This window comes from Oxyura jamaicensis, chromosome Z, assembly GCF_011077185.1.
Source record: "Oxyura jamaicensis isolate SHBP4307 breed ruddy duck chromosome Z, BPBGC_Ojam_1.0, whole genome shotgun sequence".
In the NCBI taxonomy this organism is placed as follows: Eukaryota; Metazoa; Chordata; class Aves; order Anseriformes; family Anatidae; genus Oxyura; species Oxyura jamaicensis.
In genome coordinates, this window is record NC_048926.1 from 73,200,028 (window position 1) to 73,227,485 (window position 27,458).

At 41.8% G+C, this 27,458-nt stretch overlaps 3 protein-coding genes and 1 long non-coding RNA gene across 5 annotated transcripts in view; 3 read left to right on the plus strand and 1 right to left on the minus strand.

Moving 5' to 3' along the window:
- The first annotated feature begins 5,730 nt into the window (after nucleotides 1–5,730).
- ALDOB (aldolase, fructose-bisphosphate B) lies at nucleotides 5,731–15,843 on the plus strand. The gene is made up of 9 exons (XM_035309822.1): nucleotides 5,731–5,765; nucleotides 12,075–12,196; nucleotides 12,493–12,704; nucleotides 13,168–13,222; nucleotides 13,378–13,538; nucleotides 13,768–13,851; nucleotides 14,339–14,513; nucleotides 14,674–14,873; nucleotides 15,359–15,843. Exons 2-9 carry the CDS (start codon nucleotides 12,085–12,087, stop codon nucleotides 15,452–15,454), a joined length of 1,095 nt encoding a protein of 364 aa, XP_035165713.1. The 5' UTR covers nucleotides 5,731–5,765; nucleotides 12,075–12,084; the 3' UTR covers nucleotides 15,455–15,843.
- LOC118156073 lies at nucleotides 5,772–24,398 on the plus strand. Its single transcript, XR_004746140.1, has 3 exons — nucleotides 5,772–6,013; nucleotides 16,337–16,343; nucleotides 24,388–24,398. It is a non-coding gene; the product is annotated as an uncharacterized LOC118156073 (long non-coding RNA).
- On the plus strand, nucleotides 18,632–19,833 carry MRPL50 (mitochondrial ribosomal protein L50). Its single transcript, XM_035309825.1, has 2 exons — nucleotides 18,632–18,781; nucleotides 19,308–19,833. Exons 1-2 carry the CDS (start codon nucleotides 18,654–18,656, stop codon nucleotides 19,696–19,698), a joined length of 519 nt encoding a protein of 172 aa, XP_035165716.1. The 5' UTR covers nucleotides 18,632–18,653; the 3' UTR covers nucleotides 19,699–19,833.
- A 1,070-nt stretch (nucleotides 24,399–25,468) lies between the features above and the next one.
- PLPPR1 (phospholipid phosphatase related 1) overlaps nucleotides 25,469–27,458 on the minus strand; it is a 150,107-nt gene continuing 148,117 nt past the window's right edge. For both annotated transcript variants that reach the window (XM_035309823.1, XM_035309824.1), the window contains exon 8: nucleotides 25,469–26,756. In XM_035309823.1, the coding sequence (XP_035165714.1) occupies nucleotides 26,724–26,756 (33 nt within the window). In that variant the 3' untranslated portion in view covers nucleotides 25,469–26,723. The remainder of the gene's footprint in view (nucleotides 26,757–27,458) is intronic.

The window sequence follows — 27,458 nt, forward strand, 5'->3', positions numbered from 1 at the left end:
GCAGGTTTTTTTTTTTTTTTTTTTTTTTTAAATCTAGGAGTTTTTTTTCTAAAGATATTTACAAGCAAACTTTCTACAAAATAAACAACATTTCTATTAAAACTCCATTGTCTCTTTTTTCTGTATGTCACTGATGGTTTTCCTGACTGGCAGGTCCATCTCTATATTTGACTGAAGAAAGATACTTCTCTGTTTGACCACTTCATGCATATGCATGGACATAATAACTTAATCCAAGGACAATTGAAAATGACCTCTGAAGGTCTCCAGTCCAATTCCCCACTTGAAACAGGTCTTACTACAGAAGGTTGCTCAGGCCCTTCTCCAGTCAAGTACTGGGGGAACCTCAGATAAAATCTAAGGACCTGAGATAAAACCAAGCTCAAAGTGCTGGTATTTAACTTCTGGTATAATTTTGTACAGTAAGGCTACATATTTCACAAAATAAAAAAGGGAATTTTGCGAAGGAGCAACTGTAGTTACAAATGCACTGGCAGTTTCTCTTGAGGAGTTGAGTTTCTTTTCATGTATTTCCACACCAGCTTTATAGATGTTTTATCCAAATTCAGCAGATGATAGGGTGCAGCATATGGTTCTGAATAATCTTCAGTATAACATACATCTGCCAAAACTGCATATGGAATTAGGCACTCTGTTGTCTGTGCTTCTTTGCTTCATGTGTCTCTCCATTTCCCCAAACTGCCTCCTATCCTGACAGCTCATGCTTTGAGTTCTCCCCACCAGTCAGTTTATTCATGCACCTCCAGGCAAAGAGACTGGAAGGTCCATTTTCAAGGCTTTGTACTGCATGGCAAGCTATGAAAGCCACATTCCCAGTCGTGGAACTACTCAAGATTTTTAAGTGCTGATGAAGAAAAATAGTGTTATATTTTCTAGCACTGTTAGTGAGCCTCTGGCCAGCTATGAATTTTTCAGTGGCCATTTTCTCTTAATTTCTGTCATAGTACGCAACGTGCCTCCTGCACTGTAGAAACCACAATTATAACAGGCTTTTCAGCAAGTAAGTCCACTTCTGACACCTGCTGTACTTGGTATTTTGCAAACTGTGTATCAACATCACTAAGAAGCATTAAAGTGTGCTTTTTGGGGACTGTGTGCCACTTAGATAAATTGTTAATAAATAGGTAAGTGTCCCATTTTGGTAGCCAGCTATTTTACCTACTTTCCTTTTTAAAAACAAAATGTCAGCAGAAAGGCATAGAGACCAGTGTCATTACTGAATTTTTCTTCACGTCCTGTGCTCTACAAGTGGAAGAAGACCTGTAACAGCTATTTTGCACAGTCCAGAAATGTCGCCACTGAGAGCTTGATTTGAAGTTTTATCCTCGTTTGCTGTCAGCAGCACTGAAATCATTACAAACATTTGTTTTGATAATAATCACTATACGTGCTTGCCTGTATTTCACTCTGAGTCATGATGTTTGTTGTGACCCTGTTTTAAGCCAGAAGACCAAAGAGCAAGCAGACCCTCCCTGTGCGATCTTCTCAGTGCACACGTGGGCTCACACCAGTCTTGTCCAGCACCCTCCATGCACGTGACTGCAGACACAGCTGAATACTGCAGAGCTAGACATATGGGTGATTTCTTTCAGCAGGACTAAAGGCCAGGCTCTCTGCATCAGGGGTTAGGAGGAGAGGTGAATGAGGAAAACAAACCACTTAATAAACAATACCTCTGATTAGATAGGGATGAACAAGCTGGACTTTGATACAGTTAAGCAAGACTGCAGAGTACAGAAAACAGGAAATATCCAGCACTGTGCAGAGAGGTGAAGAGGAGGCAGAATCCACTCAGCCCAAGTCTGTCCTGATTAGATTTTAACCCCATCACGCAGGCAGCACTCACTTGAGGCACACAGAGACAGGTGTTTATCATGTGGATGAATATTATTCTCAGACATTCTTCCAACTTTTTTCTGCTCATTGCTTTTTTCCATCTCATTTCAAATCTTTTCACAGGTCTGATCATGCACACAAGTTTTGATAAGATTAATACTATGTCATTTATTAAAGTGCAGAGGAAAGCTTTAACTTTGTTATGCTTTTGATTTTTCACTTGATGGCCAGTTATGTAATCTCTAGAATGGCTTCATCCATTTCTTTCTTCTGTGTCTTTCTCAGAGGTACTACAATTTGTCTTTTTTTTCTCTCTTCACATTTACTTATTTCCATTTAAGAAGTGTGTTAATATGAGGCCAGAATCAGTATCAGAATGATGCTGGTAGAAACACATACAAAAATACAATTAGCAACCTGAAGATCTGTATGCTATTCTATTTTTTTTATTATTATTATTTTTACCTGATGTCTTTAAACCAGATTTTCCATTAAACCAGGCTTTCCAATGACTTTAAAGTACTTCATCTATCAACACCCTTCACTCATAACCTCAATGCAGAATTGACAGAACCTTTGACAGCAAGAATAATACAGGCATATTACAAGGACATCTATTAAATTATCTTCTGCTGTAAAAACTCAATACTTGCAGATGATATATTGGGCATAGTCAAACTCAAGAAAAAGCAAAGAAAGCAAAACCACAAATTAAAACCCAAGTAATAACCTTAGCCACCTGTAAAGATGGATTTTGATGGTCTTTAAAATTCTTTAATGTATTGAATAGTTCTCTAAACCTTTGCATTGGTAATTTCATACTGAAATATCAACATTAGCAAAAACTTCAAGCCATTCAAATATGCAACTTATGTTGTACTGCATTTCTGTGAGAGGAAATGCTAGACAATTGTGTTTTAACATCATCCATGGAGGGTGGCAACACAACTGACAGGAGATGCTACAAAAGGGTATCTGTTTCACTCCATTAACTAGCCACCTTGTCACAAGTTGTTATCTGTACCCTCTTAACATTCACCTGCATGCTTGTCTTTGCCTCCTGCCTTCTGTTTTCCTGAAGCCCTCAAATCTGCCTAACCTGTGTCCTTATACCTCTGAAGACATTTCCCACCAGGGCTTCAGTTCTCCTCCCAGTCCCCATCCAACTCTGGTCTCCCAGCCTTCCTCTATTTTGGTGCATGTTTCAAAGTCTCACTGTCCATGGCCACAAATTCAACTGTTTCGAAGCAGGTGTAGGCACCTCTACCATGGCTATTCACGTCAGCAGACAGCCATCTTGCTAGCCATAGCCCTACAGCTGCATTATTCTCTGAATAAAGCTTAAGCAAACAAAGAAAAACAATAGAAATCCAAAACAAGTTAGGTGACTAGAAAGCTGAAAGAGATGGCAATAATATGAGTTTGAAAAACAGTTTAATGAAACACATTTACATCTTGGCTAATACACTGAATTTGCTGTAGAAGCATTAGTGCAGGCAATGATATACTTTATGGGGAAGGTTAGTTTCTGGGTTGAATGCCAGTATGCTGAATTCCCCTCACCATGCAAGCCTATTCCTCTTACCACCTATGGAGATACGATACCACTATAACTTAATCTTTGGTGGTGCAGGTATCCCCAAACTATGATTACAGAGCCCTGATGAAGACAGTACCTACTCTTTTTAATGTCATTCCACTATTAATTTCTGCAGATGGTTCTGCAGATAGTTTCATGGTTCTGCATGTTAACAGTACTGAATCTTACTTACAGGGATATTATCTAGAGTGATCATTCATTCTACATGAAAAGGCTCCCATTCCTAAAATAAGTGAAGAAGTCAGCCATAATGTTCTCTCACTTCTTTTCCCCCTCAGTGTTCAGAATCTCTGCTAGGACTTGTAATCCTAGTGCTATAAGTGCTGGATTTTTGCTTAGAAGAAATGGAAAGCCACAACCTAGTCACTTGCCATACAGAAAAAAATATATATAGTTCTGAAAGAATTACGAACGCAAGATAATCCCAATGCATGGGATTATCTAAAGTGTTTTCCAAATATCAGAGACTATTTTTTTTCCATGAAGACTCCCCCAGCTTTTCTCTAAAAGACTGCCAGTCCATATCACAGACAGCACTGGGAAAGAAACACTTCCAAGTACTTTCCTACGTATGACAGGTTCTAACCAAACCAGGAATGGTAGGATTTAAACTTGGATTTTCAATGGTGACCTGAAGAAGACCATCATTATAACAACTTCTTGGTCCCAAAAGGGTCTTAGATAATATAATTCAATAAAAACACTTTTAACCCATACAAGACACCTTCATGTTTGTGCTGGCAAAACTTTAATATGTCATTGGGTTCCCCTATCTGCTAGGGTGGGAGAAATGGAATATAAAGCCAACATTATAAAGCAGCAACAGCTTTCTATCAGTGTCATGTGGTATGGCATCCTTCAGCGAAAAGGGACGTTGGATCAGGGAGGAGAAAGTTAAAGGAAACAAAACATTACAAGTACAAGGCCCTCATTTAGAAGCAGTTAGACTGTCCTTCAGCTTTCTCAGAGGCTTCTTTACTGACTGTCATGGAGTGCTAATGCTGGCATTGTGTTAGCTGTTATGATACCCTACAGGCACTGACCTTGGCACCTAGCTCTAGTACAGACCAAGGAGGAAGAGATGTAACAAAGATGGTGCTGCTCAGTGAGAGGAGAAATCAGTCATCTCACTGTGTCCATGTAAAGGCTAAAGGTGTCACCACTCGAGCCAAACAAATGGAGAAACTGCGTCATTCTTCAGGCAAACATTGGGTCTTTGGGGTAAAGACATACTAATGTCCAAGGTCACAGAGTGTACTCTTGCTGAGGGTATGATGTTTGCCTAAAAGTCCTCATGTTGTACTTTTCTCCAGAAATACAGACCTGTACTATGAAGAAAACAACATGAAAAAAATAAAAAAGAGGTCTATGTACTTGGATTTGGTGAATAGCTGTGGTGTGATTTGACATAAAATGGAATGCTGATGTACCATGTATAGAGCTTTGGTATTTTTCACAGAAAAACTGAGCTAAGCAACTGAAAAGTCTGCATGTCATTGTAACATGGGGAGAAGGTGTTTCAATGGGATTTTGGTGGAGAGTTTGACTTGTGCTTGTACGTCTCTAAATGGGCATATTTCTTCTGATAACCATCATTCTTACACATACAGTATGTGAATCACATACATTAAAGGAAATCAGAACTTGCTGTTCATTAACCCTGGTACTGTAGGATTGCATTTAGTCAATCTGTATACTAATTAGGAAGTGAAAATATGTTTCTGTGCTAAATTTTCAATTCAATAAAATCAGTTTAATACATAGGAAGCCACAGGAATGATAGTAACTCATGTCAGTTAAGGATCTGCCCCAGAGGTTCTGCATTTTGTTTCCTGCTCTTCCTTCCTGAACAGTGTGGTTTCCTAAATATAAGCTTCCAGAAGATCTAAACCTAAACTGAAAGCATTATCCCAAATCCCTGTAACCAATTGCCATGGTTTATCTTGTAAATATTTGCAATATGTTTTAGAAAGAGGAATAATTTGAAAAAAATCAAGAAGTGTCAGTTTCACAGCATGATAAATTGTGGTATATATACGGGGGAGGGAAAGTGGGCGGAAAAGCAGGGAGACCGAATAGGTCCAACAATTGGTGTGTGTGTTGTCTGGCAGCCAATCAATGATCCTGTGCAGTGACATTCCCCAACCAGCCTGGAGAGGAGGGAGAAAAAAGGAGTGGAAAAAAAAAATGAAAAAAAAAAAAAACTGTCAAGAATTTTATAAAAGTTAGCAACTGTAAGGACTGGGTCTCTTTGCCTGCAGCCACCTCACCAGAAGCTTGGGGCAACGGAGGCACTGTCCACAAACAAGTAAGTATAACCATTTCTTTTCTAATTTGTAAAGGTGGTAATGCGAATCAGCAGCTGTGACACGTGTTTATCTAAAGAGGATGGGGGGTTGTTTTTGTTTTTATTTTTTTTTATTTTCCAGGAAAAGCTTGCAAGGAATAAGCACTCAGCCATTCTGCAGTGATCTGCCAATGTGACCCATTTGCTGCTAACACTGGCTTTTTAACTTAGTTTAGTAATTTGAAACTCCTAGAGTAAGTGAATCCTCAGTCTATGATAACATACCTGCATTGCTTTCTACTGCTTCATTTTCTTATGTGTTCATTCATGTTCGTGGTGTACATAAATTTTTGTTTGCAAGGAAAAGAAAGAATCAATGGAGAATGCAGTTGGTACTGATGAATGCCAGTGCTGACAAAAGTGTAATTTAATTATCTGTGTGTACTGTGTGGCTCTTCTGAAGTATTAGTGCAGTAGTGCTGATAAGATTCTTCAGCAGGGTATGTCAACAATAGTCAACAATACAGAAAACTAATAAATGCGAAAGAGAGGCTTGGGAATATAATTTTTATGCCCTTGCAACAGGCTGTAACCTTTCTAGATGTGAATAGCTGGCTTCAGGAAATTACCTGTCAAGAAATTCAGATCCTGACTGAGCCTGTGATCTTCCATCACTTTCTCAACTAACCCATGTGCCTAGCACCCAAAACTAGGTAGCCCACCTGAAATTGTCACTACCACTTCCCTCAATCTCCCCTGCAGCCAGGCAAGTTCTTCTCAGGCAAGTCTGACAGCAACTTTTTACCTACTCTAAGAGCCCAGCCCTGGGAGAGAAGAACCTTCACTCTAATGACCATGCTTACTTCCAAGAAATCAGTGTTTGTGGCCACCTCAGCCATCTCTAGCCATCACGAGCTCTCCAGGAGTGCTCTACACCAAATGCAGAGGCCAGGTCCCTGAAAACATATCTTCCTTTCTCAGTTGCTAGAGAGGGGAAACTGGGGGTACATGCACTCAGGTTCTCAACCTCTTAAGAGACAGCAAAATCTACCAAACAATTTGCCTTTATATATGCCCCTAAAGGCCTGTCAAAATGGTGAAATCTGCTTTTTCAGAGCTTTCACAAGAATTGGTATGACAATCAAAAACATCTGCTGTTTTTTCTAGGTGAAATAGTTCTCAATATCTTTTTGTCCCATGCTCTTGTCTCACTTCTTAGCACCCAGAAATTAAACATTTTGCTGTATTAAAATCTTCACTCCTACCACAAATATGAGGGGAGAAACATCCTGTTCTTTCCTAACAGCTCCTTCACCACACATACAGAAGTCACTGCTTTCATTTCAGCTTCCAAAAGCAAGTACTCCCATGTGGAGTCTCAAGATAATTCAGGCTGCAAGGTATGTTAGGTGGTCTGTAGCCCTACCTCCTGCTCAAAGCAGGGAGTCAGACCTGTCTGCTCATGGTTTCAGGCTGGTCTTGACAGCCTCCAAGGATGAAGACAGCACAGCCTTTCTGCCAACCTGCTCTACTGCTCAGCTGTCACAGTAGTGAAGAAAATTCTTTATATCCATTCTGAACCTCTCTACTTCCAGTTTATGCCTGCTGTCTCACTCTCCTGCCACACACTGCTGCGAAGAGCCTGGTTCTGTCTGCAGATCACCTCTGTAGGTACTAGTAGCTGATATGTGGTGTCCCCAAAGCCATCTCTGCATGAGGCTGAACTAACCCCAGCCTTGCAGCCTTCTTCTCTCATGGCAAGTGCTCCAGCCACCAACCTTCTTGGTGGCATCTGCTGAATTCACTCCAGTTTGTCAACGCCTTTCCTGTACCACAAGAGCACAGACGTAGATGCAGTTAGACATGGTAAAACCAGTCCTGAGCAGAGGGGGATAATCTCTGTCCTCCCATGGCTCTCTGGCCATAGCCCTACTTGCACAGGATGCTACTGGCCCTTGTTGCTGGTCCCTGCTCAGCTCGCTGCCTGATGGGCTCAGTCTCCCATGAGCTGCTCCCCAGCCTCAATGGCCCTGGTGGGATGGCTGCCCTCCCAGGACATGGCTGGGCATCTGTCCTGGCTGAACTTCATGGTGTTCCTGCTGGCACCCTCACTCCCTGATCTGGCTGCCCTGAACGGTCTCCCTGCAATGGAGTGTACAGCTACTGCTGCCAGATGGGTGTCTTCAGCAGGCTAGGTAGGAATGTGCTCCGTCAGGAAGATGGTGCCAGGCCTGTCCAACCATTTGTATCTCTGTTTTGCCCAGTGGCCAAGGAACCAAACATGCTTAGACAAAGGTTTTTAACAGAGTTGCACGGTGAAGTTAGGCCAATAGATCTGCCAGCTATAGAGAGCATATCAGGTGTGTACCACGTTATGGAACTGATCCTCCCATGCATACATCTGTGAATGAGGAGCAAACCCAGTCAGGTTAACACTATGCCCAAATGTGACAGCCTAAATTTTTGAACACATTTCATTCTCCCTATCAACACCATGCATTTATCTGTATGTGCAACTTTTGCTTCTTCGAACCCTCTAGTGTGCCTGAACTAGAATCTCCTGAGCGCACAGTGCAATGATATGCACATGTGGTTTGTATTGCTAACTGTCAAGGATGGCGTTGAAGGACTTTGTTTACCAGTAGCCGAACAGCCGCAGCTACATGCATTGGATACAAACTGTATTTTCAGAGTTTGGTCCAGCACATTTGGAAACAATTTTATAAAAGAAGGCAATGAAGAGACCAAGACAAAACAGACACTAATCTGATCCCTCCCCACCTGCTAACCAGGACTCAGGTGAGATTTTCTGTAAGACTAGAAGTGCCAGTCACTTCAGGTGTCTGGAAATAAACGAAGATGAAGAATATTAATTTTTATAAGACAATCTGATGTGGAATTTAACAGTTTGTTCCTTCTGCTGTTCAGCTTGCCTCTGCCCTTTGGTTCTCACTATTAATATTAACAGGATGCAGTGTTTGTGCTGATATCCATGAAGATATTTCCCCTGCAGTCCTCTATTACAGTGGCTGAGAAAAACTTGAGACTTCAGCAACACAATATTTACTTTTAGAACTGTGCCATTCTCTTTCTCCCCAGCCCTATCCCCTCCTGGTCACAGCCTGGGGGTTGAACAAAGAACTTGGTTTGTTTAAGTTGCTGCTGAAGCCTGACAAACACTCCAGGTAGTCATAAAGCTGTAGTTATGCATTCTGAGCAGTTCCATTTTTTTTTGTTCTTCCACTTTTTGAAAATACATTACAGGAGTGCTTAACACAAAGAGAATAATTGCTGTCCTGTACATATAGATATCAATGAGAAATGACTTGAGCTTATGATGCTTAGGACACTAGCCCACAGCCTAAAATAGGTAAAGAAAAATAAAACTTCTTAAAAAAAAATATTGGTGGGACAACTTCTAGATACTGTTACTCAGAACAAAGTTCGTTTGAGCTTTTCCCTGCTTGGAAAACTGGACAAATTAAATAAAGCAGAGTTATATGGCAAAGAGGCTTCATTCATGGAAAAATGAAAGAAACTGCCTGCTTGGGTGAAACTGTTCTTCCTCAGGACATCTATGGTGACACATCTGGAGAGACTGCACTGCCTCCTTAATTGGTCATTAATGTTTCAGTGGATGTGCTGGGAGGTTAATCTTTAAAAGGCAGCTATAAGAAGTGTTACTGAATTGTAAGTGTTCTCCAGCCCCCTCGATATGCTCAGAGCTGTACCTTACAGTAGGGAAACTCATTCCAGAATCCATCATGAAAGATCCTTAGCGGTTATGCTCCTCATGAGAGATTCACAGGAAAATAAAACCCTAAACAAAGGGTCCTTGAACATCTTGGACCTTGAGCTATCACTCCCCTTACAAGCGCTCTTTTGCACTCATTTATTCTCCATTTCAGTTAGACACACTGTGTGTTTTATTGCTCCTTGTAGCTCGGCAGAGCAGCAGGGAACCACTCACCACAGCCTTACAGATCACAGGCTTTGGGGAGCCCTTTGTCAAGTCTCCGTCTACTTCTTCACACACTATGGGATACCTGCATGAAAACTGGAACTAATCTACTGTCTTCCAATTCATCTTTGACTTGTGGAACTACACTTTATTGTTTCAGTCTCCCTCAGCACACAGCGGGACCAATATTACCTACTAAAAGCTCGTATTTCCATGTTCCAGCAATTTGCTTTGCAGGCTGGTTTTGGGTGATAACTGTCTTCGTTATCTTTATGAAAGCACAAGGAACATGCAAAATACAGAAGACATTAGTATCATTGTTTAATGCATTACTGGAGAGAATGTATACCCGTAATAATGTAACCATAGTGACTGATGATTTTGTACCTCAACTAGCTGGATTAAAGATTATCTGGATACACCTGCTTATGCTGCAACACACCTCCAAACTGCAACTCTGAAATCCCTTCACTGGTTTAGCAATTCATTAATTTGACCTTGGACTAGGTCACATTTTCTAAAACTTTGACAGTCTTTTCCACTGAGACTGTGAACTACTAGAGCTGTTCCTCATCATTTCACATAGTAATTTACAGTTTTGGCTGAAGTGCTTAGAACATTAATTTTTATAGTTATCACACTGAAGCAGGTGATGAGGAAGGTTAGAGGTCAACTTTATAACTATGTAGAATAAACCATAGTTCAAGTTCTTTTAGGTGGGCCAAACAGGATAAAAAACAGGAGTGATGTAGTTGCAGCCACCACAGTAGAAGGATGCATCCCAAAGCTCTGGCCACAGAAAATTCACCAAAGGATGCTTTTGCAGGATCACAACAATGCACTTCAGCACTTGGGAGAAGAGGGTATCCCCTTCATTTAGCATACTCTTCATCACATCCTCTCTCAAAATTCTTCTAAACCTAGAATGACTCAGTGCTGCTAAGTCACATAGGATAAATTCTAGCCTCAAAGAACTCACAAAAAGGTAAAAGTAAAATATCTGGATACTGACCAGCCTGTATTGACAGAAAATACCATTGAATCTTGCACAGTAACAATACAAACACCTTGAACTTTAAACAAGAGACATGAGAGCAGTCAGAGCAGCGTGATAGCATTGTTACTAGGAAATTTGGGCACCACTTGGCATGGCATGGTGCACAGAGCTCCACTGATGTCAGCATCTACCATAGCATTAGTAGCAGCCAGACTCCTTATACTGTCTATTATACCCTTCAATGGGGAAGGCTACACAGGGATCCTGGCAATGTAGTAACTGTGGGCAGGGAGAGAGGATGGAGGACTTGGCTGCATATATGCTTATATGGGGGGTTGTACACGCTGAAATAGCTGGTGGCAGCTACTGGGAACTGACGTTCTCTTGCCTCTCTAGGGCTGAGTTGGGGAAACAGAAGGCGCAGATGCTACCCACCGGTCTGTTCCTCTGGAATAAAACTTATTATTAGAGATATTTTGTGTTGTTTTCAATGACTCATCTCACGGATGTACCACTTGCTAATAAAAACACTGGTGGTCGTCTAGGTATAGAAGATGATGAACACAAGACAGAGAGTCTTCATGGCGAAGTCAGAGAGTCTTCATAGTGAAGTACTGTGGATTATTCATATGATAAACTATAATTTAATCCCATTTAATGAGAACTTTAATAAGACCAAACATTTTGTCAAAACAAGACAGAACCTAGATTTCAGGTGCAAGATATGTGCAGCTGGTAAGCCTCTGCCAGAGCTGAGAAGACAGAAATGGATGGCGAATCCTTCTAACTCCTACATCTTGTCCACTGCAAGCAACATGGTACACTTCTGAGAGGAGGTGTGGGGGAGGAGAGAACAACAAAGCAAGGCAGAACAGCAGAGGTGAAAAGGCAAGCAAAGTATCAAATACTGCCAACACAGGCAAGGGAATGGGAGAAGAGGCACTATTAGGAAAAGTGGAAAAGCAAACTGTGTGATAATTGGCAGTCTTCTGATTAGGACCAACAGGTTGTAAATGCTTCACAAAGAAGTTTGCAGTGTCTGCAATTAGCACACTTGTTAATTTGGCACAAACATTTTTTTGACAGGCTTACCTTCCTTTAGTCTCTGAGCAAATCCATGCAGAACAGTCTTTCCTACTTCTGTAGTGGAAGGATGTGTTGGGATGTGGCTCCTGCATTTCCCTCTTCTAGTTTCACCAGATGTACCAAACCAAGAAGGACTAACACAGGATTTCTGGGCATGTGTCTATGACAACGTGGACCGGACAAGCACCAAGAGACCTCCGATACGAATACTCAAGCCTGGTGCCTTAGGATGGTGGTTTTTGCATACAGTCTCCCATCAGCTTGTAACTACAGTTCTCTCCCACAGATAGATCACCATGACTCACCAGTTTCCAGCACTGTCTCCAGAGCAGAAGAAAGCTCTTTCAGACATTGCTCAGCGGATTGTGGCTTCAGGAAAGGGGATCCTAGCTGCAGATGAATCAGTGGGTGAGTTCTGGATAGCAATACCCAAGACTTTTCTCCTCATATTGCTTTATCTTTGAATTCAGTGAAGGAAAATAAATAAATAAATAAATAAATAAATAAATAAATAAATAAATAAATAAATAAATCCTAAAATCCATTGACTGAGCGGTAACATCTCTGCCTGCAAATACTGACAAATTATGCACTTCTTCACTGAAGCCCCAGTTCTTTCTAATTACTACATTCTGGGACCAGGAAGGCAGGAGGGCAGCCAGGCCTAACACCTTTTTCTGTCTGGCCTTTGGCCACCTTTCTAGGTACCATGGGGAACAGGCTGCAGAGGATCAATGTGGAGAACACTGAGGAAAATCGCCGTGCTTTTCGAGAGATACTTTTCTCTTCTGATACTTCCATCAACCAGAGCATTGGGGGAGTGATACTTTTCCACGAGACTCTCTATCAGAAAGACAGCAGTGGAAAGCCTTTTCCAGCTATCATCAAAGAAAAAGGCATTGTGGTGGGAATAAAAGTGAGTATCTGTACATGTGTGGGGGCTATACTTACTCTCTACAACAACTTTTGTTTGTTTGTTTTTGGTTTTGAAATCCCTAGAACATCTCTGCCACCATTCTCTGCATTGCTTTTGTACAACTGACCTAGGAAACGTTTGCAACTGATGCAGGACCCTTTTGTCCAACAACACCCATCTATTCACTATTCACTGCAGTTACATCCTTCCATGCAATTCAATCCTTTCTGCAGCTGACAGAACTGTTGAGCCAATCCCCACTGCCACCTGCAAGTTGTCCCCCCTACCCAATTCACTTCTGTTCTTCCCCTTTACTGCAGCCTTTCCCTTCCTTCCACTAGCAGTCTGTTCAGCCCCATATTTTACTCACAGTCAATCTGCAAAGGCAGACAAAGTCTGGGGCACAAGGTTCAGACTGACCTCCTTCACTCTGTAACACCTTCTGTTTCTGCTGTCTCTTCAGCTGGATAAAGGAACATCACCACTAGCAGGAACAAACGGAGAAACCACCATTGAAGGTAAGGAGAGATCTAAGAAGCTTCAGCTATGACTGGTGTAGTGAAAGTCATGGGGAGACTCAACAGGAGTTGCAGCCTTGACTGGTGTCATGATACTTTTCAGAGGTATTTCTGAAAAAGCTGTTCTCACTGAAGCACTATTCTTTTACCTGCAGGACTGGATGGACTGTCTGAGCGCTGTGCCCAGTACAAGAAAGATGGTGTTGACTTTGGCAAATGGCGTGCAGTGTTGAAGATCACCAGCACAACACCCTCTCAACTTGCCATCCAAGAGAATGCCAACGCACTGGCACGCTATGCCAGCATCTGCCAGCAGGTATCTACCATCCTGCCACCTTTCTTGAGATGTTGTCCCTTCTTCACTGTTCCCTCTGACAATAGACTAGGTATTGTGAACAGCGAATCTCTTTGAGGGTCTTGGAAAATGTGGAGAAAGGACAATGAAGCAAGAAGGCATGCCACCAAAGACAATATTGACAGTTTTTCTTCCTGGCAGACAGCTTTTCTTCCATACCTCCAAAGACTTCGTTTTTTTCTTTCCTTAGAATGGCTTGGTGCCCATTGTGGAACCAGAAGTTTTACCTGATGGTGACCATGATCTCCAGCGCTGCCAGTATGTCACAGAAAAGGTAAGAGATTCTTGATCCCTGTTCCCTCACAAATCAGTAGTTAATCTTATGCAGGGTTTGCATTGACAGATCTCAAGAAGTTTTGACCAAAAAGGTCCTCCATAACTGTATCACAGAAATGGGTTACTCATAGTAGCTAATAGTTACTATTAGCTAATAGTAAATGTGAGAGCAGAATCCCTGTTTTTGGATTTCCAATCAAACTGTCAATATAAGCATTCCTGAGCTCAAAAGGATACATTGGTGATAAAGGCATTTACTCCTTGTTCAGTATGTCAGTTTGTAAGGTCAAACCCAATAAAAAAGGGAAATGTGTCCTAGTCATCACAAAAGTAGTGGTGCCTCCAGGGCTGCAATTCCTGTGACAAATTTCAAGAAATTCAGTTTGATCTTATCTCACTCACGGGGAATAAGGTGTCTTTCCACAGCAGGTTGAGGTAAAACTTTGAGCACAGATGTGTATTCAATCCTCCTATTCACTCTCCAGGTTCTGGCTGCTGTCTACAAGGCCTTGAACGATCATCATGTCTACCTGGAGGGGACACTGCTGAAACCCAACATGGTGACAGCCGGGCATGCCTGCCCCAAGAAGTACACCCCTCAGGATGTAGCTGCAGCAACTGTCACTACTCTCCTTCGCACCGTTCCTGCTGCTGTTCCTGGTGATTCTTGATTTGTTCCCATATATTCCTTCCACTGTCACTCTTACTGGCCTTGCTCCTCCATCTGACATGCTCACTCCTCTGGCACACAGAGGTCAGGGATGGTGGCTTGGTGTCTGAAGCACCCCAGTTTCTAAGTCTTGAGATCTCTTTCTTGCAGGAATCTGCTTCCTGTCTGGAGGTCAAAGTGAAGAGGAGGCTTCTCTCAACCTGAATGCTATGAATCAGTCCTCTTTGCCTAAACCTTGGAAACTGACCTTTTCATACGGAAGGGCTCTGCAGGCTTCTGCCCTGGCAGTGTGGCTGGGCAAATCGGAGAACAAGAAGGCTGCACAGGAGGCTTTCCGCAAGCGGGCGCAGGTACGAGGCCTTCCCCTTGATTCCAAGAGGAGTTGCTCCCTCCTTTCTATGTCAGAGAGGAGTCATATTGTCTCTGTGTTCTATGGGAGACATGTGTAACCTTCCTAAGGTTCCTCTTATTCCTGCCCTTCCTGGTGCTTCATGTACACCAAGGAAGTTATTCTAGCTGGCATGACAGAAGTCTAATGCAAGAAACAGCAGAGGCTGTTACTAGTCACAGCTGGATAATTTTCTTTTGTATTGTGGACTTACATCCACCCTGTGTTTGTCGGAAAAAAAGTGCTCCCCTTTCTGTCAACCAGCTAGTGACCGTCAAACAGGTCTTGACAGTGTCACAAAACTAAGCTAGCTCATAAATATCGGTGAATTCAGAAGCTGACTCCATGTTCCCAATTTTTGCACTTTGTTTACTGCTACTGTCTTTCTACAGTTGTCTTTCTTACTCCGAGCTAATATGATCTCCTCCTTTTCTGTTTCTTTTTCAGATTAATAGTTTAGCATGCAGAGGACAGTATGTTGTGTCTGGGAAGACTGATGCAGCTGCTACACAGTCGCTTTTCACTGCCAGCTACACCTATTGAAAGCACAGGAATCTGCTTTTGTCCTGTCCTGCTTTATAAGGTGAAAGGTGCTCAGAAAGGAAAGAAAAACAAAGAAGCCTAATTTTCCTTACCCTGAACAAAACTGGAAATGGATTAGCTTACTCGTCTAGCCTTGACTTTCACAATTTACAGAGGGGATATTCTTTTTTCATCTACACATTCTAAAAATGAAGAATTATTTCCATAGAATAAACAATAACTAACACTGAATCACAAATACGCTCTCCCTTTGGTTTAAACTTAGTCCCTAGAGTAGTAGGCATATTAAGTAGTTACCACTAGATACCCTTGCCCATTATCAGATTTTTGCCGCCAAAATCTTAAAACCTGTCTTTAATCATGTGAATAAAACAGTAATTCAAAACCAATCTGTATCTCACAAATGTTTATTCTGTATAAACTTTCCAGTCTCTTTCACACCTCTGTGGTTCTCAGTAGCCTATGCAAAAATTAAGCTGAAGTGCTATTGTTGGTGAGCTTGGGAAATCCTAAGCGGATCTATGTGAAATGGTGATAAATAGTGATAAATAATAGTGATAAAACTGGAGATGTTAATTCTGCTAACTGAAGGCAGAAATTGAAAAAAGTTCAGAGATGAATGTGACAAGCACTACACTGGACTCCAGACAGATAAACGTTACCACAAAAAGACTTCTGGGCCCCTGCAGAATCACGCACTTGGTTCGGCTCAGCAAGGTTGCCATACACTGACTTAGGTTTGCACAGGCTTAGTGCTGTCCAAAACCTATTTATCTTGGTGCTTATATTGTGGCATTTTCATGATAATTAACATTAAATGTCCAGAGAAGGATCTTGGCCTACCCAGTTGTCATAACTTAAATAATTAGGTTGATGTTGAAGGCCCACAGTTTGACCTTTGATATGTTGCCAAGTAGTTGTTAGTGATGCTAAGCTCTCTTAGAAAAAGCACCATTTGACAGTTGTTATGAAAAAATGTAGCTCTGCTCTTTGCCATAAATGGCAGAAACAGCAGAACTAAAGTCATACCAGGATATTCACTGGTCAACATGCTACACTAATCACTTGGTAATGCCTTGGAACAGCCCACCAGGCAAGAGCATAAAATCCAGAAGTATGCTGTGATAAATGACTGAGTCTGAAATAGGATTCCAATTAAAGTTAGCAATTTATTAAAGGAATAAAGGCAAGCAAACAGCACTGGGTGCACCAGGAGTCTCCACTCCACCAAAACGCACACTTTACAGTTCCCATTCATGGTTTATATCCCCTCTACTAATGCATATTCATTAGTGGGCGTGCCCTCTTCCAAGCATGCCTTCTTCATCTTCTGGAATCTTCTAGAATCTTCTTGACCCCAGACTCCATGCATGCTCCCCCCACAGACTTCTGCTTAACACTGCTTGGCCAGCAACAAAACTGGTCCAAGCTGGTCCTGTCAGGTGACTGTTGCAGAACAGAAGAACTATATACATACATTAACTACTGAACAGAAGAACTACATACATACAGTAACCACCTCTAGTTTCTTAGTCTTGTGGTTATACAAGGATGTGTAAGACAGAAGGTCACTTTTTATCATGTGGCCCTAGCATTGCTCCACATTGACACAAATCAGATGAACACATTTCACATAAGCTCTCCCTCCTCCACCTGCACATGTCACCTGCACATGGAGGCCCCCTAGGGCCATGGAGAACTGAGCTTGTGCAGCCACAGCCACCAGGCTCAGCGCTTCACTCCTTGCAGCCACTGACACCCACTGCTCCTGCAGGTGAGGAAAAGGAAAGCAGGGAGTATTAGTTTCCCATAAGTTTGAAGTTGGTGGTGGTTTTGGGTGTGTCTTGGTAATCCTGGTGTTACAGAGGCAATACATAACAAAACTCTTTCACAAAGGTGCAATCATTGGGTAATCAGTGTGTGTATTTAGTGTGTCCTAATGTAAACCGTGAAGGGAGATCAAGTGACTTGCCAGAAAGCAATCCAGGAGCCTATAGCAGAGTCATGAACACCTCTTTCCTCATTCAGTTGTTGTCCTGTAGGTTTCCATACACCTGAGTTCAAATAACACTGCTCCTGCTGATTTAAAGAACGAAGTCAAAATTTCTTCTTAGTGACAAAGTATTCTTTATTGATAGCGCTGGATGCATGGGGGATCTCTCCGCCTAACGTGCATACCCGAAGTGACAAACTAGCTCACATTTATACAGCACAACGATGAATATTCAATTAACACCTATACATATTCATTACCTAAACCCTAGCTTCGTATGCTAATTAGCTTATCAGTCCTTTGCACTTGCGCAGTATTCTCTGGTGGTTGTCCAGGTGGTTGTTGGGATGAAGTAAGATGTCTTCATCAGAGTTGAACTTTTCACCTTATCTTCTTGCGCATGCTTTCTAAACCCTTGGTCTCAGTCCAACCCATAAAGTTAGTTTGTTTCGGTTCCCAGGGTCGGAGGGCCCCCTGTTACCTAGGCACCTTGCAAGTGTGACCTTCTTTTAGTCCTCTTCCTTACTCCTCATCTGCGCATTCTCTCATGCTGTATTTGCACGTACATTTTGTATTTTCCCAGTGCAGCACAATCACAGTATATCACAAATGTAACATTCTATTTTCCAAGCACAGCACATATTAAGCAATGAGTGTTGCCTAAACATTTATTCTTAATCAGTCGCTCTCTAATTTCTAATCACGTTTCACCGCTACGTATCTCATTGCTGTGCCATGTATCAGTGTGATGCTTCTCTGAAGGGTGGAAAAGAGTTTTCCCTGAACCCTTCACTTCAGCAAGAGGAAGCTGTGTCTTGTCTAAAGCTTTCCTGCTCCTTCACAGGACAACTACCACCAACACTGTGCTATATGCGGCTGGAGGCCTTGCCTGGCTCTGACATGTATTTTTTGTTTTGTGGCCAGGGCAAAGAGATGTGCACTAAACGGAAATCAAAGCACAGGTGTGTCTTTTGGCTGACCTTTGTGGCATCACCTCTCACTCACTCACTCAAAAAAAAAAAAAAAAAAAAAAAAAAAAAAAAAAAAAAAAAAAAAAAGAGGTCTTATACTCTCGTGCCCAGCTTTTATTGTCAGCAGTGGCACTACAACTCCCGTCAGGCAGGGCGGGAGCGGCCAGAAGTGGCGTCATGGTGGGCCGCCGGGAGGGAAGGGGAAGGGGAAGAGGAAGGCGAAGGGATCCGCGAAATGGCGGCGGCCGCCGGGAGGCTGATGGCGGTGGCAGGGCGGCGGCTCCGCGGCGGCTGGGGCCGGGGCCGGGACCGGGGCCGGGGCCTTGGGTCGGCTCCGCGGCGGCTCTTCTGGGGCGCCCGCAGGTATCGGCTGGTGGGGTGCTGGCTGCCGGGGGCTCCAGGGTTTGTCGTGGGCACCGGGCGGTGTTTGGGGTCCAATAGCTGGGGGTAGGCTTCATTTTCTGGTTGAAACTGTTTCACTTATGTATTTACTTACAAGTGTATAAGAATTGTTTTTTTCTGTGGTAGCGCTTACTGTTTTTCGGTTAACATCTTTACAGTCCCCTAAAAAATTGAGCTGGGGCTGTGTAACAAGTCACATAAGCTGGTTAGGATTTTTACTTACTTTAATAAAATAAAGCAGCCAAGTGATTTCTACTTAGAGAAAACCCATCTGCCAAGCAGCATCTGGGGCAAAATCAATAGTCTAGCTTAGGTATTTTTGTTCTTGTTGACCTTTGTGGCACTTCGTTCATAGTGGACCTGCTGCGTTTGTAGGATGTGTAAACTCCTTTCAGACCATCATTTTAAGTGACTAGGAACAGAAACATGCTTTGATTTCAGCTTAAGTAGGCAAGAGATTGAAAATACTTCTGTCTGATGTCAACAGGAAGGAGGAAAAAGAAGTAGTAGCAGGAACAAATGCAGTCATTGAAGAGAAGACTGAACCCAGCGTGATCTGTCCCCCACCACGCAGCAGGAATTATGTTCCTCCAGAGGATATACAGAGCTTACTCGAGTCTCATGTCAGGAAGATTTTTGGACCTTTGCTTCCCGATCAGTGGCAGCAGACGTCCCTAAAAGAAAACAAGCTAAAGTTTTGGCTCCTGGCTCAGCTGGCATCAGAACTTGGTTATGCTGTCCCCAATTCACAGCTCCACCTGATGTGCAGTGCCCAGGATGTCTTGACTTTCTATAGCACTCCTGTGAAGGAGGGATCAAAGTTTGATGAACTGCATGCCTCAGAGCTACCCCCAAACCTGAAGATTTACTGGGAGTAGTGAGTGCTGCTGTGAAGCATTGCTTTGTTTTGGCTGTGCTCTTAAGGCAGAAGTGCAGAGTGGAATCAGAGCCCTCTCGCTGTGATATCAACCGAGTATATGAGTTCAATAAAAGTTCATCAAGTTATCTTGAGATTTCATTGTTTCTGTTATATACTGAAAAAAGAGCAGAAGTTCTTTATGAAACAGTGACACAGTGTGGTCAGTAAAGGAAAAACGCCTGCTTTATGACCTCTGCCCTGCTGCCTAACAGCTACAGAGTCTAGTGGGGATAAACAGAGAGGACCAGCTTCTGCATTTCTTCTGTACACCTCATAAACGTCTTGCCTTTGGCTCTGAGTTGTGTAATGGGATTTTACAAAGTGTGTATTGCTGTGGTGTTCAACTCAGCCACTCAGGCTAGGCTCGCAGACTGGGAAGGTGCGGGGAGCTATGCCAGCATTTTTTCCCCCTTTTTGAGACTTGAAATCATGTCAGATATGTTTCTAAAACCCATCACAGACATAGTCTTAAAATGAAACTCCCCTTTTTCTACTAGAAATTACTACATGGCCATAGGGAGTACCAGGTAGAACTCTGAAATCTATGAGATCATTAATGGTGAACTCTAACAGTCTTATTAAAGTGGCTGCCATCAAGGCAGCTTGTAGCATTCTCTGGATGCATTTTCATATTTCTAAGTTCTGTTGATCCTTGTAATAACCATTACTAGTTAGTTTTAATTCCTTTGTTACTGATTGTGTAGGCTTGTAATCAGGGAAGACAGCAGTGAAATTAGGAGAAATGTGCTGGATTATACAGTTCACTCCTCTGAACCCCATCTCCAGTTGAAACATGTTTAGAAACTGCAGCTTTTGTCTGATGGTGCTCAGTTTCATTATTTGGCAAACTTCTTGCACTGCTTCTTACAGCTCTGAAGAAATTTAAGAAACCTGTTCTTGTATTCTTTTAAGTCCCATGTAATTGCAGAGTGGTTTTAGCATGCTAACTGTGTGATGGCCGGGTAAAAAGGAAGGGGCAGAATGTTTCTGTTGGCACTACAGAATGCTCTCTGTTAATAAGTCCCTTCGTTGCATCTTGTGGAAGAACACAGTGTGATAAATAGATAAATATGTGTGCAGAGAGGTAGGTCAGCACTGATTGTGCCATAAAATCTGTGGCATGTATGCCACAAGGACATTTTCTAAGAAATTTAGTATGCATATGGCCCATGTTGGGAGAGAAGAGACCTCTTCAGAGAAGCATTATAAGGTGGATATAAGTAACATCTCTAAATGTTTTTAAGTACCCCATAATGAAAGTGAAGCAGGTGAGCAGCACAAAACTGGAAATTAGCAGTGGGCTTAGATGGACACACCAAAAGCAAATACTGGCTAATAATCACAGCTTGTGCCATAAAATGGTCCGTGAGCTGCGTTTTGGTTCTTGAAGATCTGAAGGTAAAACTGGGGGGTTCATCTGGTAAGGAAGTTTAAGATATTTGTGAACTGAAGCATACTGCTCTGCTATCTCTGGGCAGAGGGACACTTCTACATGCTGTTTTATTTTTTTCCACCTTGATGGTTTTGGCTGTAATAAGGTACATAACACGCATCTGCTTCACAGACTTTCTGGGAACAATGCACTGGAAATTATCATGAAATTATGTCTTTCCATTAAAGAAAATACACCGATGTTTCCTTATACATGCTTCTCTGAGGTCTAAGTCTCACGCTTCTGTCAGCACACTTGTGCAATAAGCTGCAAGGACTAATAAAAATAAAAAAGATCAGATGTGGGTATTTGAATTGAATACTTTAAGGGAGGATCTGGAAGTAAGACCATTTTGAAAAAAAACTTCACTGGGGAAGAACGAGAAAGTGAAAACATACAGTTGCCTTTTTCTGCCAAGCCATTGTAAACTAAAGTAACTGGCTTTATCGTAGTTTGTATGTTACAGGAAGGCTGAAACAACGAACATTTATAAAACATCAGGAAACTAAGGCAGAGAACATGGTAAAAAATGAGGTACCAGAAGTTTCTTTCCAGAAGTACACTTTAGATAGAAATGTTGCTTGGCTGAGCTAATCCAAGCTCATGCTCTTAGCAGAAGTAGACCAACATATTTCAGACACCAAAGGTATTTCACAATAGCATTGTATTATTTTCCAGCTCCTGCAGAGGTATGTTTGAAGAGAAATTACGATTTTGTTCCAGAAAGCTTCAGTCACTGAATTGCCCAAGTATTGCTATACTTAATTATAAGAAGTCATTTTTTAAAACTAGTGTTAGTTCTGCTTAATGCAGTCACATTAAACTCCTATTATTAAACACAACCTACATCAGTATCTCCTCTTCCTTTTGACAATGGAACTGAGCCCTTTCAAGTCTTTATTCAGTGTTGCATTACTAATTCCTGCTGCAAAGTCTGAGCAAAACATAGACTTCTACTATGGAAATGCTTCCCATCCTGCACAACTTCACTCAGCTACTGCGATGTTTCTGTCTGTAGTACCATGGTATGTTAGTAAATAGGTTGGATACCTGATTTTATGAGGCTCTTTTATTCAGTTGTTTTTGTTATTTTTAATACAGGTTTCACTCCGTTCTATTTAAGCATTTCCTGTTCCTCTTGTCCCTTTCTGCACTCTGTTTCACCTGCCACAATGTGTAGTTCTGCAGTGATCATGCTTGTATTCATCCCCAAATCTCTCTCCCTCACAGCTTTGTGACGGGTGTAGAAAGGGTGCCGAATCCATGCCTTCTGTAAGTAGTGGTGCTGCTGAGGAGGACGTGGAACAGGCTGCTGCCCTGCGGGGATGGAAGTATAAGGCTACACTGCTATGCAGGGGTTGTGCTTGTTCCATGGCCTGAAACCAAGCTTTCACCCTTAGAAGAGAAAATAGCTGGCCTTAAAGTAGCAGCATAAAGACAAGCTGACAGAATCTTATGGAAGAGAAGCTGCTCCACTGGTTGGTAAAATAGGATGTGACTGTGAGTACCTTGCACATCCATCTGGACTTGACTGTGCCACTTGTTCACTACACACCATTAGCCTGCGGCTGCCCACAGCACAAAGAGGTAATAGGTTGCTCTGAAAACACAGGTTGGCGTAACCTGTTCCAGCGGGCTCTCTGCTCACCTGTGAAGGTAGCATCAATGGGATGTCAAACATAGTGACACCATGTCAAATGCAGTGACATGTTAATATAGTGTCAATGACTGACTTGAGTAAGTAGTGTCAATCCTTCATCCTTCTCCCAGGAATAATTTCCTTGCTAATGAAAACCTTTCCCTGTATCCCAGATAGCAGTCAGTCAGCATTTCTCAATTAAAACAGGTCAACCATTATGAGTTATGAGCGCATCTTGTAACTAGTGGTAGCTGATTAATTTATGCAACAGGTAAAGACTATTTTCCAAAACAGTGGAACAATCACTATCCAGAGGAAGAGTCTTTTCATGATTATTCAGGCACAACATTAAAAGCCTTTACATCAGGTGAATTAAATCTGAGGGCTTCCTTCTTTAGAGAGGAACAAATACGAATTTACTTTATTAAATAGTTATAATTTTAACTTATGCACAATTGGTACAAGCTCTTAAGGTCTCAGCCCTTGCCCTAGAGTATTAAAATTTGCATTTCTAGCTTCTGTAACAACTTGCTGTTTTGTAGCTTGGTGGTAGATGGAGGAAAACAAGTGGGACCTGATCAGGTGGTAACGATTGCAGTCCAACACTGCATATCACATATCATTGATCTTCAAAGCTTTCATGTGATTATTCTCTTTGCTTTGGCTCAACGTGTGTCCTAAGCCTTGAGTTTGTGCCTCAAGTGATCTTGGAAGAAATAATGATGTTCTTACCAAGAGGTGCAAGGTTGCAAACCAGGCAGGCCTTGTTTGGATACATTTGAAATGTCGTCTGAGTTATCTGTAGCATAAGATGCTGTCCAACACCTGAGGCTTTTCAATGAGCACAGTTTTGTAGGATATGCCCATTCAAGTCTGGGGGAGGACAAACACTTTATTTATACTGGTTTTGGTGAAATGTGCCAATTTTCCCTTCATAAGTGTACTCAATCAAAGCAGAGGAAGGCTGTTACTGATACTGAGTCACGTTCCAGAGCCTTTGCACAGCAAGAGGCACAGTTTATATGCCAGGAGGAACCAGAACAGTTGTGGGTACAGCAGGAGTGCTGCCTGGGGGACAGAGAGAGACCACAGCTCTCCAGCAGTGTCGCTTCTGCCCAAACAGGCAGTTCAGGCACTGCTGCCAGTATTTTAGGCAATGTCTTTACAGTAGATTGCAGAAGCCATTGTTGAGTCCCTGTATGGAAGGTGCCTAAACTCTCTGTACATAACACATTGAGAAAACTCTTCCTCAGAACAGGAACTGAAAAAAATAAATAAAAATCCAAAGGCTATTTAGAGACTGATTTTTCACTGGGTCACAGATTCCAGGAGGTGGATACATTTTCCCTGAAGGGAGAGAGAACCATGGAAAGCAAATGCACCTTTAGGTTTAAACTGTCCATACTGGGGGCATGTGTCAACTGGAAAAGGCTGAGGGCACTCTAAATCTAATGTAAGACAGGCCCAGCTTCATTTCTCCAGTCATCCAGAACATAGGTATAAGCATGCTCATGCTTATGGATCTGCATCTATCTGCAGACCTCTCCAGGAACAGGCATCCCTATACCCAATGTCAGAGAACAGAGCAAGGCTCACATGTTTCACGGTGGAGAGGGGGGGGGCTTCTTACCACACTGCACGTTAACTGTAAGGATAAAGCACTTCTTCAGCAAGTGGAAAATCCTTCTTCAAATACGTCTTCATCCTCGAGGATGGGGAGGAAACTCAGAAAACATGTTTTCCACCTTCAGGAAGACTGTCCATGCCATCGTGCTAATGGCTCAACAATGGGGAATAGCATCATAGTGTCACTACCAATTTTGTCGGTGCCACTAACCAAGAATGCAAGATGCATGCTGTGCTACCAGCACACTCAGGAGACCCATAATGCTGGGCACTATAGCTGTGAAAACTAGGCTAGGGAATATAAAGGGCTACAGAACAGAAAGAGTAGGCTACAGAATATAAAGAGTATAAAGGATATATTATTTATTTTAGAATATAATCCCACGGATAACCTCTTGCAGTATGAATGAACTAGGTGCTGCTAACTGGGTATATTAAATGGAGTGTTCATTACTGATGAGCTTTCCTAATGTCATTGCCTTCCTAAAGCAGCAGAACAAGGAAGGACCAGCTCCAAGGCCAAATTTATTCAGCAGTTTTCCCCCAGTTTCAGTGGAATTTGGATCAAAGTTGTAGTGAGTGACCCTGTACACAATCAGTGATTCCTCATGGCCACAGAAAGCCTGCATGGCCCAAGTCTGATCCTTATATTCCTAAGAGTGAACCAGACATCAGTAGAATTACGAGAAAATACCAGCCTAGAAGAATAATTGCATGTAAATACACAGACATCCCACATTGTGTCACAGGCAAATAACTGCAATCAGCCTACACTTTTTATTTATTTATTTATTTATTTTAATCTGTTTTGGAAAAAAATATACAAAAAAAGCCAAGAAGAACCAAAATGGAAATGTGAGGTAAACATTCCAGTAAAAGTACAGACAGAAGCTCCATTCTTTAAAGGAGACACAAAGCAGTTATCACCATGCTAGAAGCATGAGATTCAGGAAACGCCTAGAAACAGTGAAAAGTCATGTAATGAAGCCTTTGCCCCAGTACCAGCCATGGCATATGGGCTCTTTTTTTGTTTTCCCCTCTGCATGTCCCCTCCCACCCCCCATTATTTTTTTATTCCTTAAACAACGTTTCTGAACTTTAAAATAGCAGTATTGATACAAGTTCTGTATGGCAGGATTTACAAAATATGCAGACTGCTATTACAGACGGTGTCAGTTTTAGTGATTTTTGTTTGTTTTTATTTTTGATTTGCCAACGCCCCTTGGTGAAAACTACAATGTCAGGGCAAAATTGGCTTCTTGGTCATGCCAGTCTGAATGCCCAGTAATGCCACTTCATTGAAGAAGCGGTGTCACTTTTCCTTTACACCAGTGTTACCTGTTACCCCACAAATCTATGATGAAGTTATGAAACACTTAAAGCGCAGCCTCCGCTCCACAGTGATGGCTGTATATCCCCATAGTCAATTCCTGAAGCCAGGTTTCACTGGGAACTTTAGCTGGGCCTCAGGGAGGAACAGAGCTCTAGTGACGTGTTATAGTCAGCTCACATGCTATCAGCTACTACTATAAATTTTCATGTCCAGTCTGTCTATATTGCAGACCTAGTATGTCATTTTAGTTATTCTTCAATAACTAGCACAATCACCCACACTAGAACAATCAGGCTCTGATTCAGTAAGATGCTTAAGGATACACTTCAAATTCTGCCAATTAGTCTGGAAACTGCATGGCTAATTGAAGTCCATAATGCTAAGGAATGCTTAAGCAACTCACTGAATCAAGGCTGGATGCTTACTTGTTGATAGTATCATTCTCATTTGGGTTAGATTCCTGATAACCATTATTTTCATCTGAATTAAATATACACAATTACTTCAGATCTATGCTGAGCTTACTAAGATCAGAATCTGACCCACTTGTAGAAGCACTTTTTATGGTAAGAAAAGGTAAAAGTGATTTTTTTTCTCAAGATATATAAATTCAAAAATGAAAAAAAATCTGTGTACAAATATCACATAACAACACCAACAATTCCATAGATGTAGTTCCTCAGTGCACACTTTAAACAAGTTTTTTTTTTTTTTTTTTTTTTTCCTTTTTTCTTTTTCTATTTTGCTTTTAAATTCTGGCATAATAATATTAAAGCTGACAAAAAAATCAGGGCAAGCTACATCACTTCCTCATACAAAAAATGTACAAAACATTAGCCTCTAACTAGACATAACATAATACTGGTCATCACAGTTTGACATTTAGTAACTGTGTGTCTTGAAATATTGTACTGAAGGGTAATAAAAAATAGCTTCTGTTGCCAGTTGTCCATCTCAGGTTACTTCAGTCATAGAGGCAGAGTGGTTCTGCAAAGAGGAAAATGTGAATGTGAACATTTGTACACATTTTGTCACTTACACATCCTAGTGTGTGAAACGGATGCAAAACCCCTTTGCAAAATGCAAAGATGTAAAATCTGTTGCCCAACTAACAAAGCACCTTAAAAGCAAGAAATGACTGCAAATGTGATGTCTATTCTGAGCTAATGGTAGGAAAGGCTGAAGCTGAGCCCTGCTTCTGGGCTATGAACACTCACTAGCAGGCTTAAAAAAGAAGGTGCCACTTTTTCACTTGGGATTTTCAAACTGGACTCGATTCTGTCCAGAGAAATGTGCCACTATAGGTTCAAAAAACTACATAGTCACACAACTGATGCCATCTAGTGTGTGTCCTTGGTCACCAAGAGTCTAAAAATACCACGATATAGCTTCACATAAGTTAGCTTCATGTGATGTATGCATGTAGTTCCTATGTATTTTTCTGATTAGGCAACATACAGAGCTTAAGATCATAAATAGGTGGGGAAGTATGCCAAAACACAGGCAGACATAGATACACTGCAACACAGAAGTCCTCTTTGGATTGAAACTGTTGATTCTTGGAAGCCAAAGTCCAGGAATTCAGTGGCAGCACAGGGTCATCTCCAGATCATGCTGCACCTGCAGGTGGCATTTTCTTTTTTTTTTTTTTTTTTTTTGGGGGGGGGGGATGGTACAGTTCAGTTATGT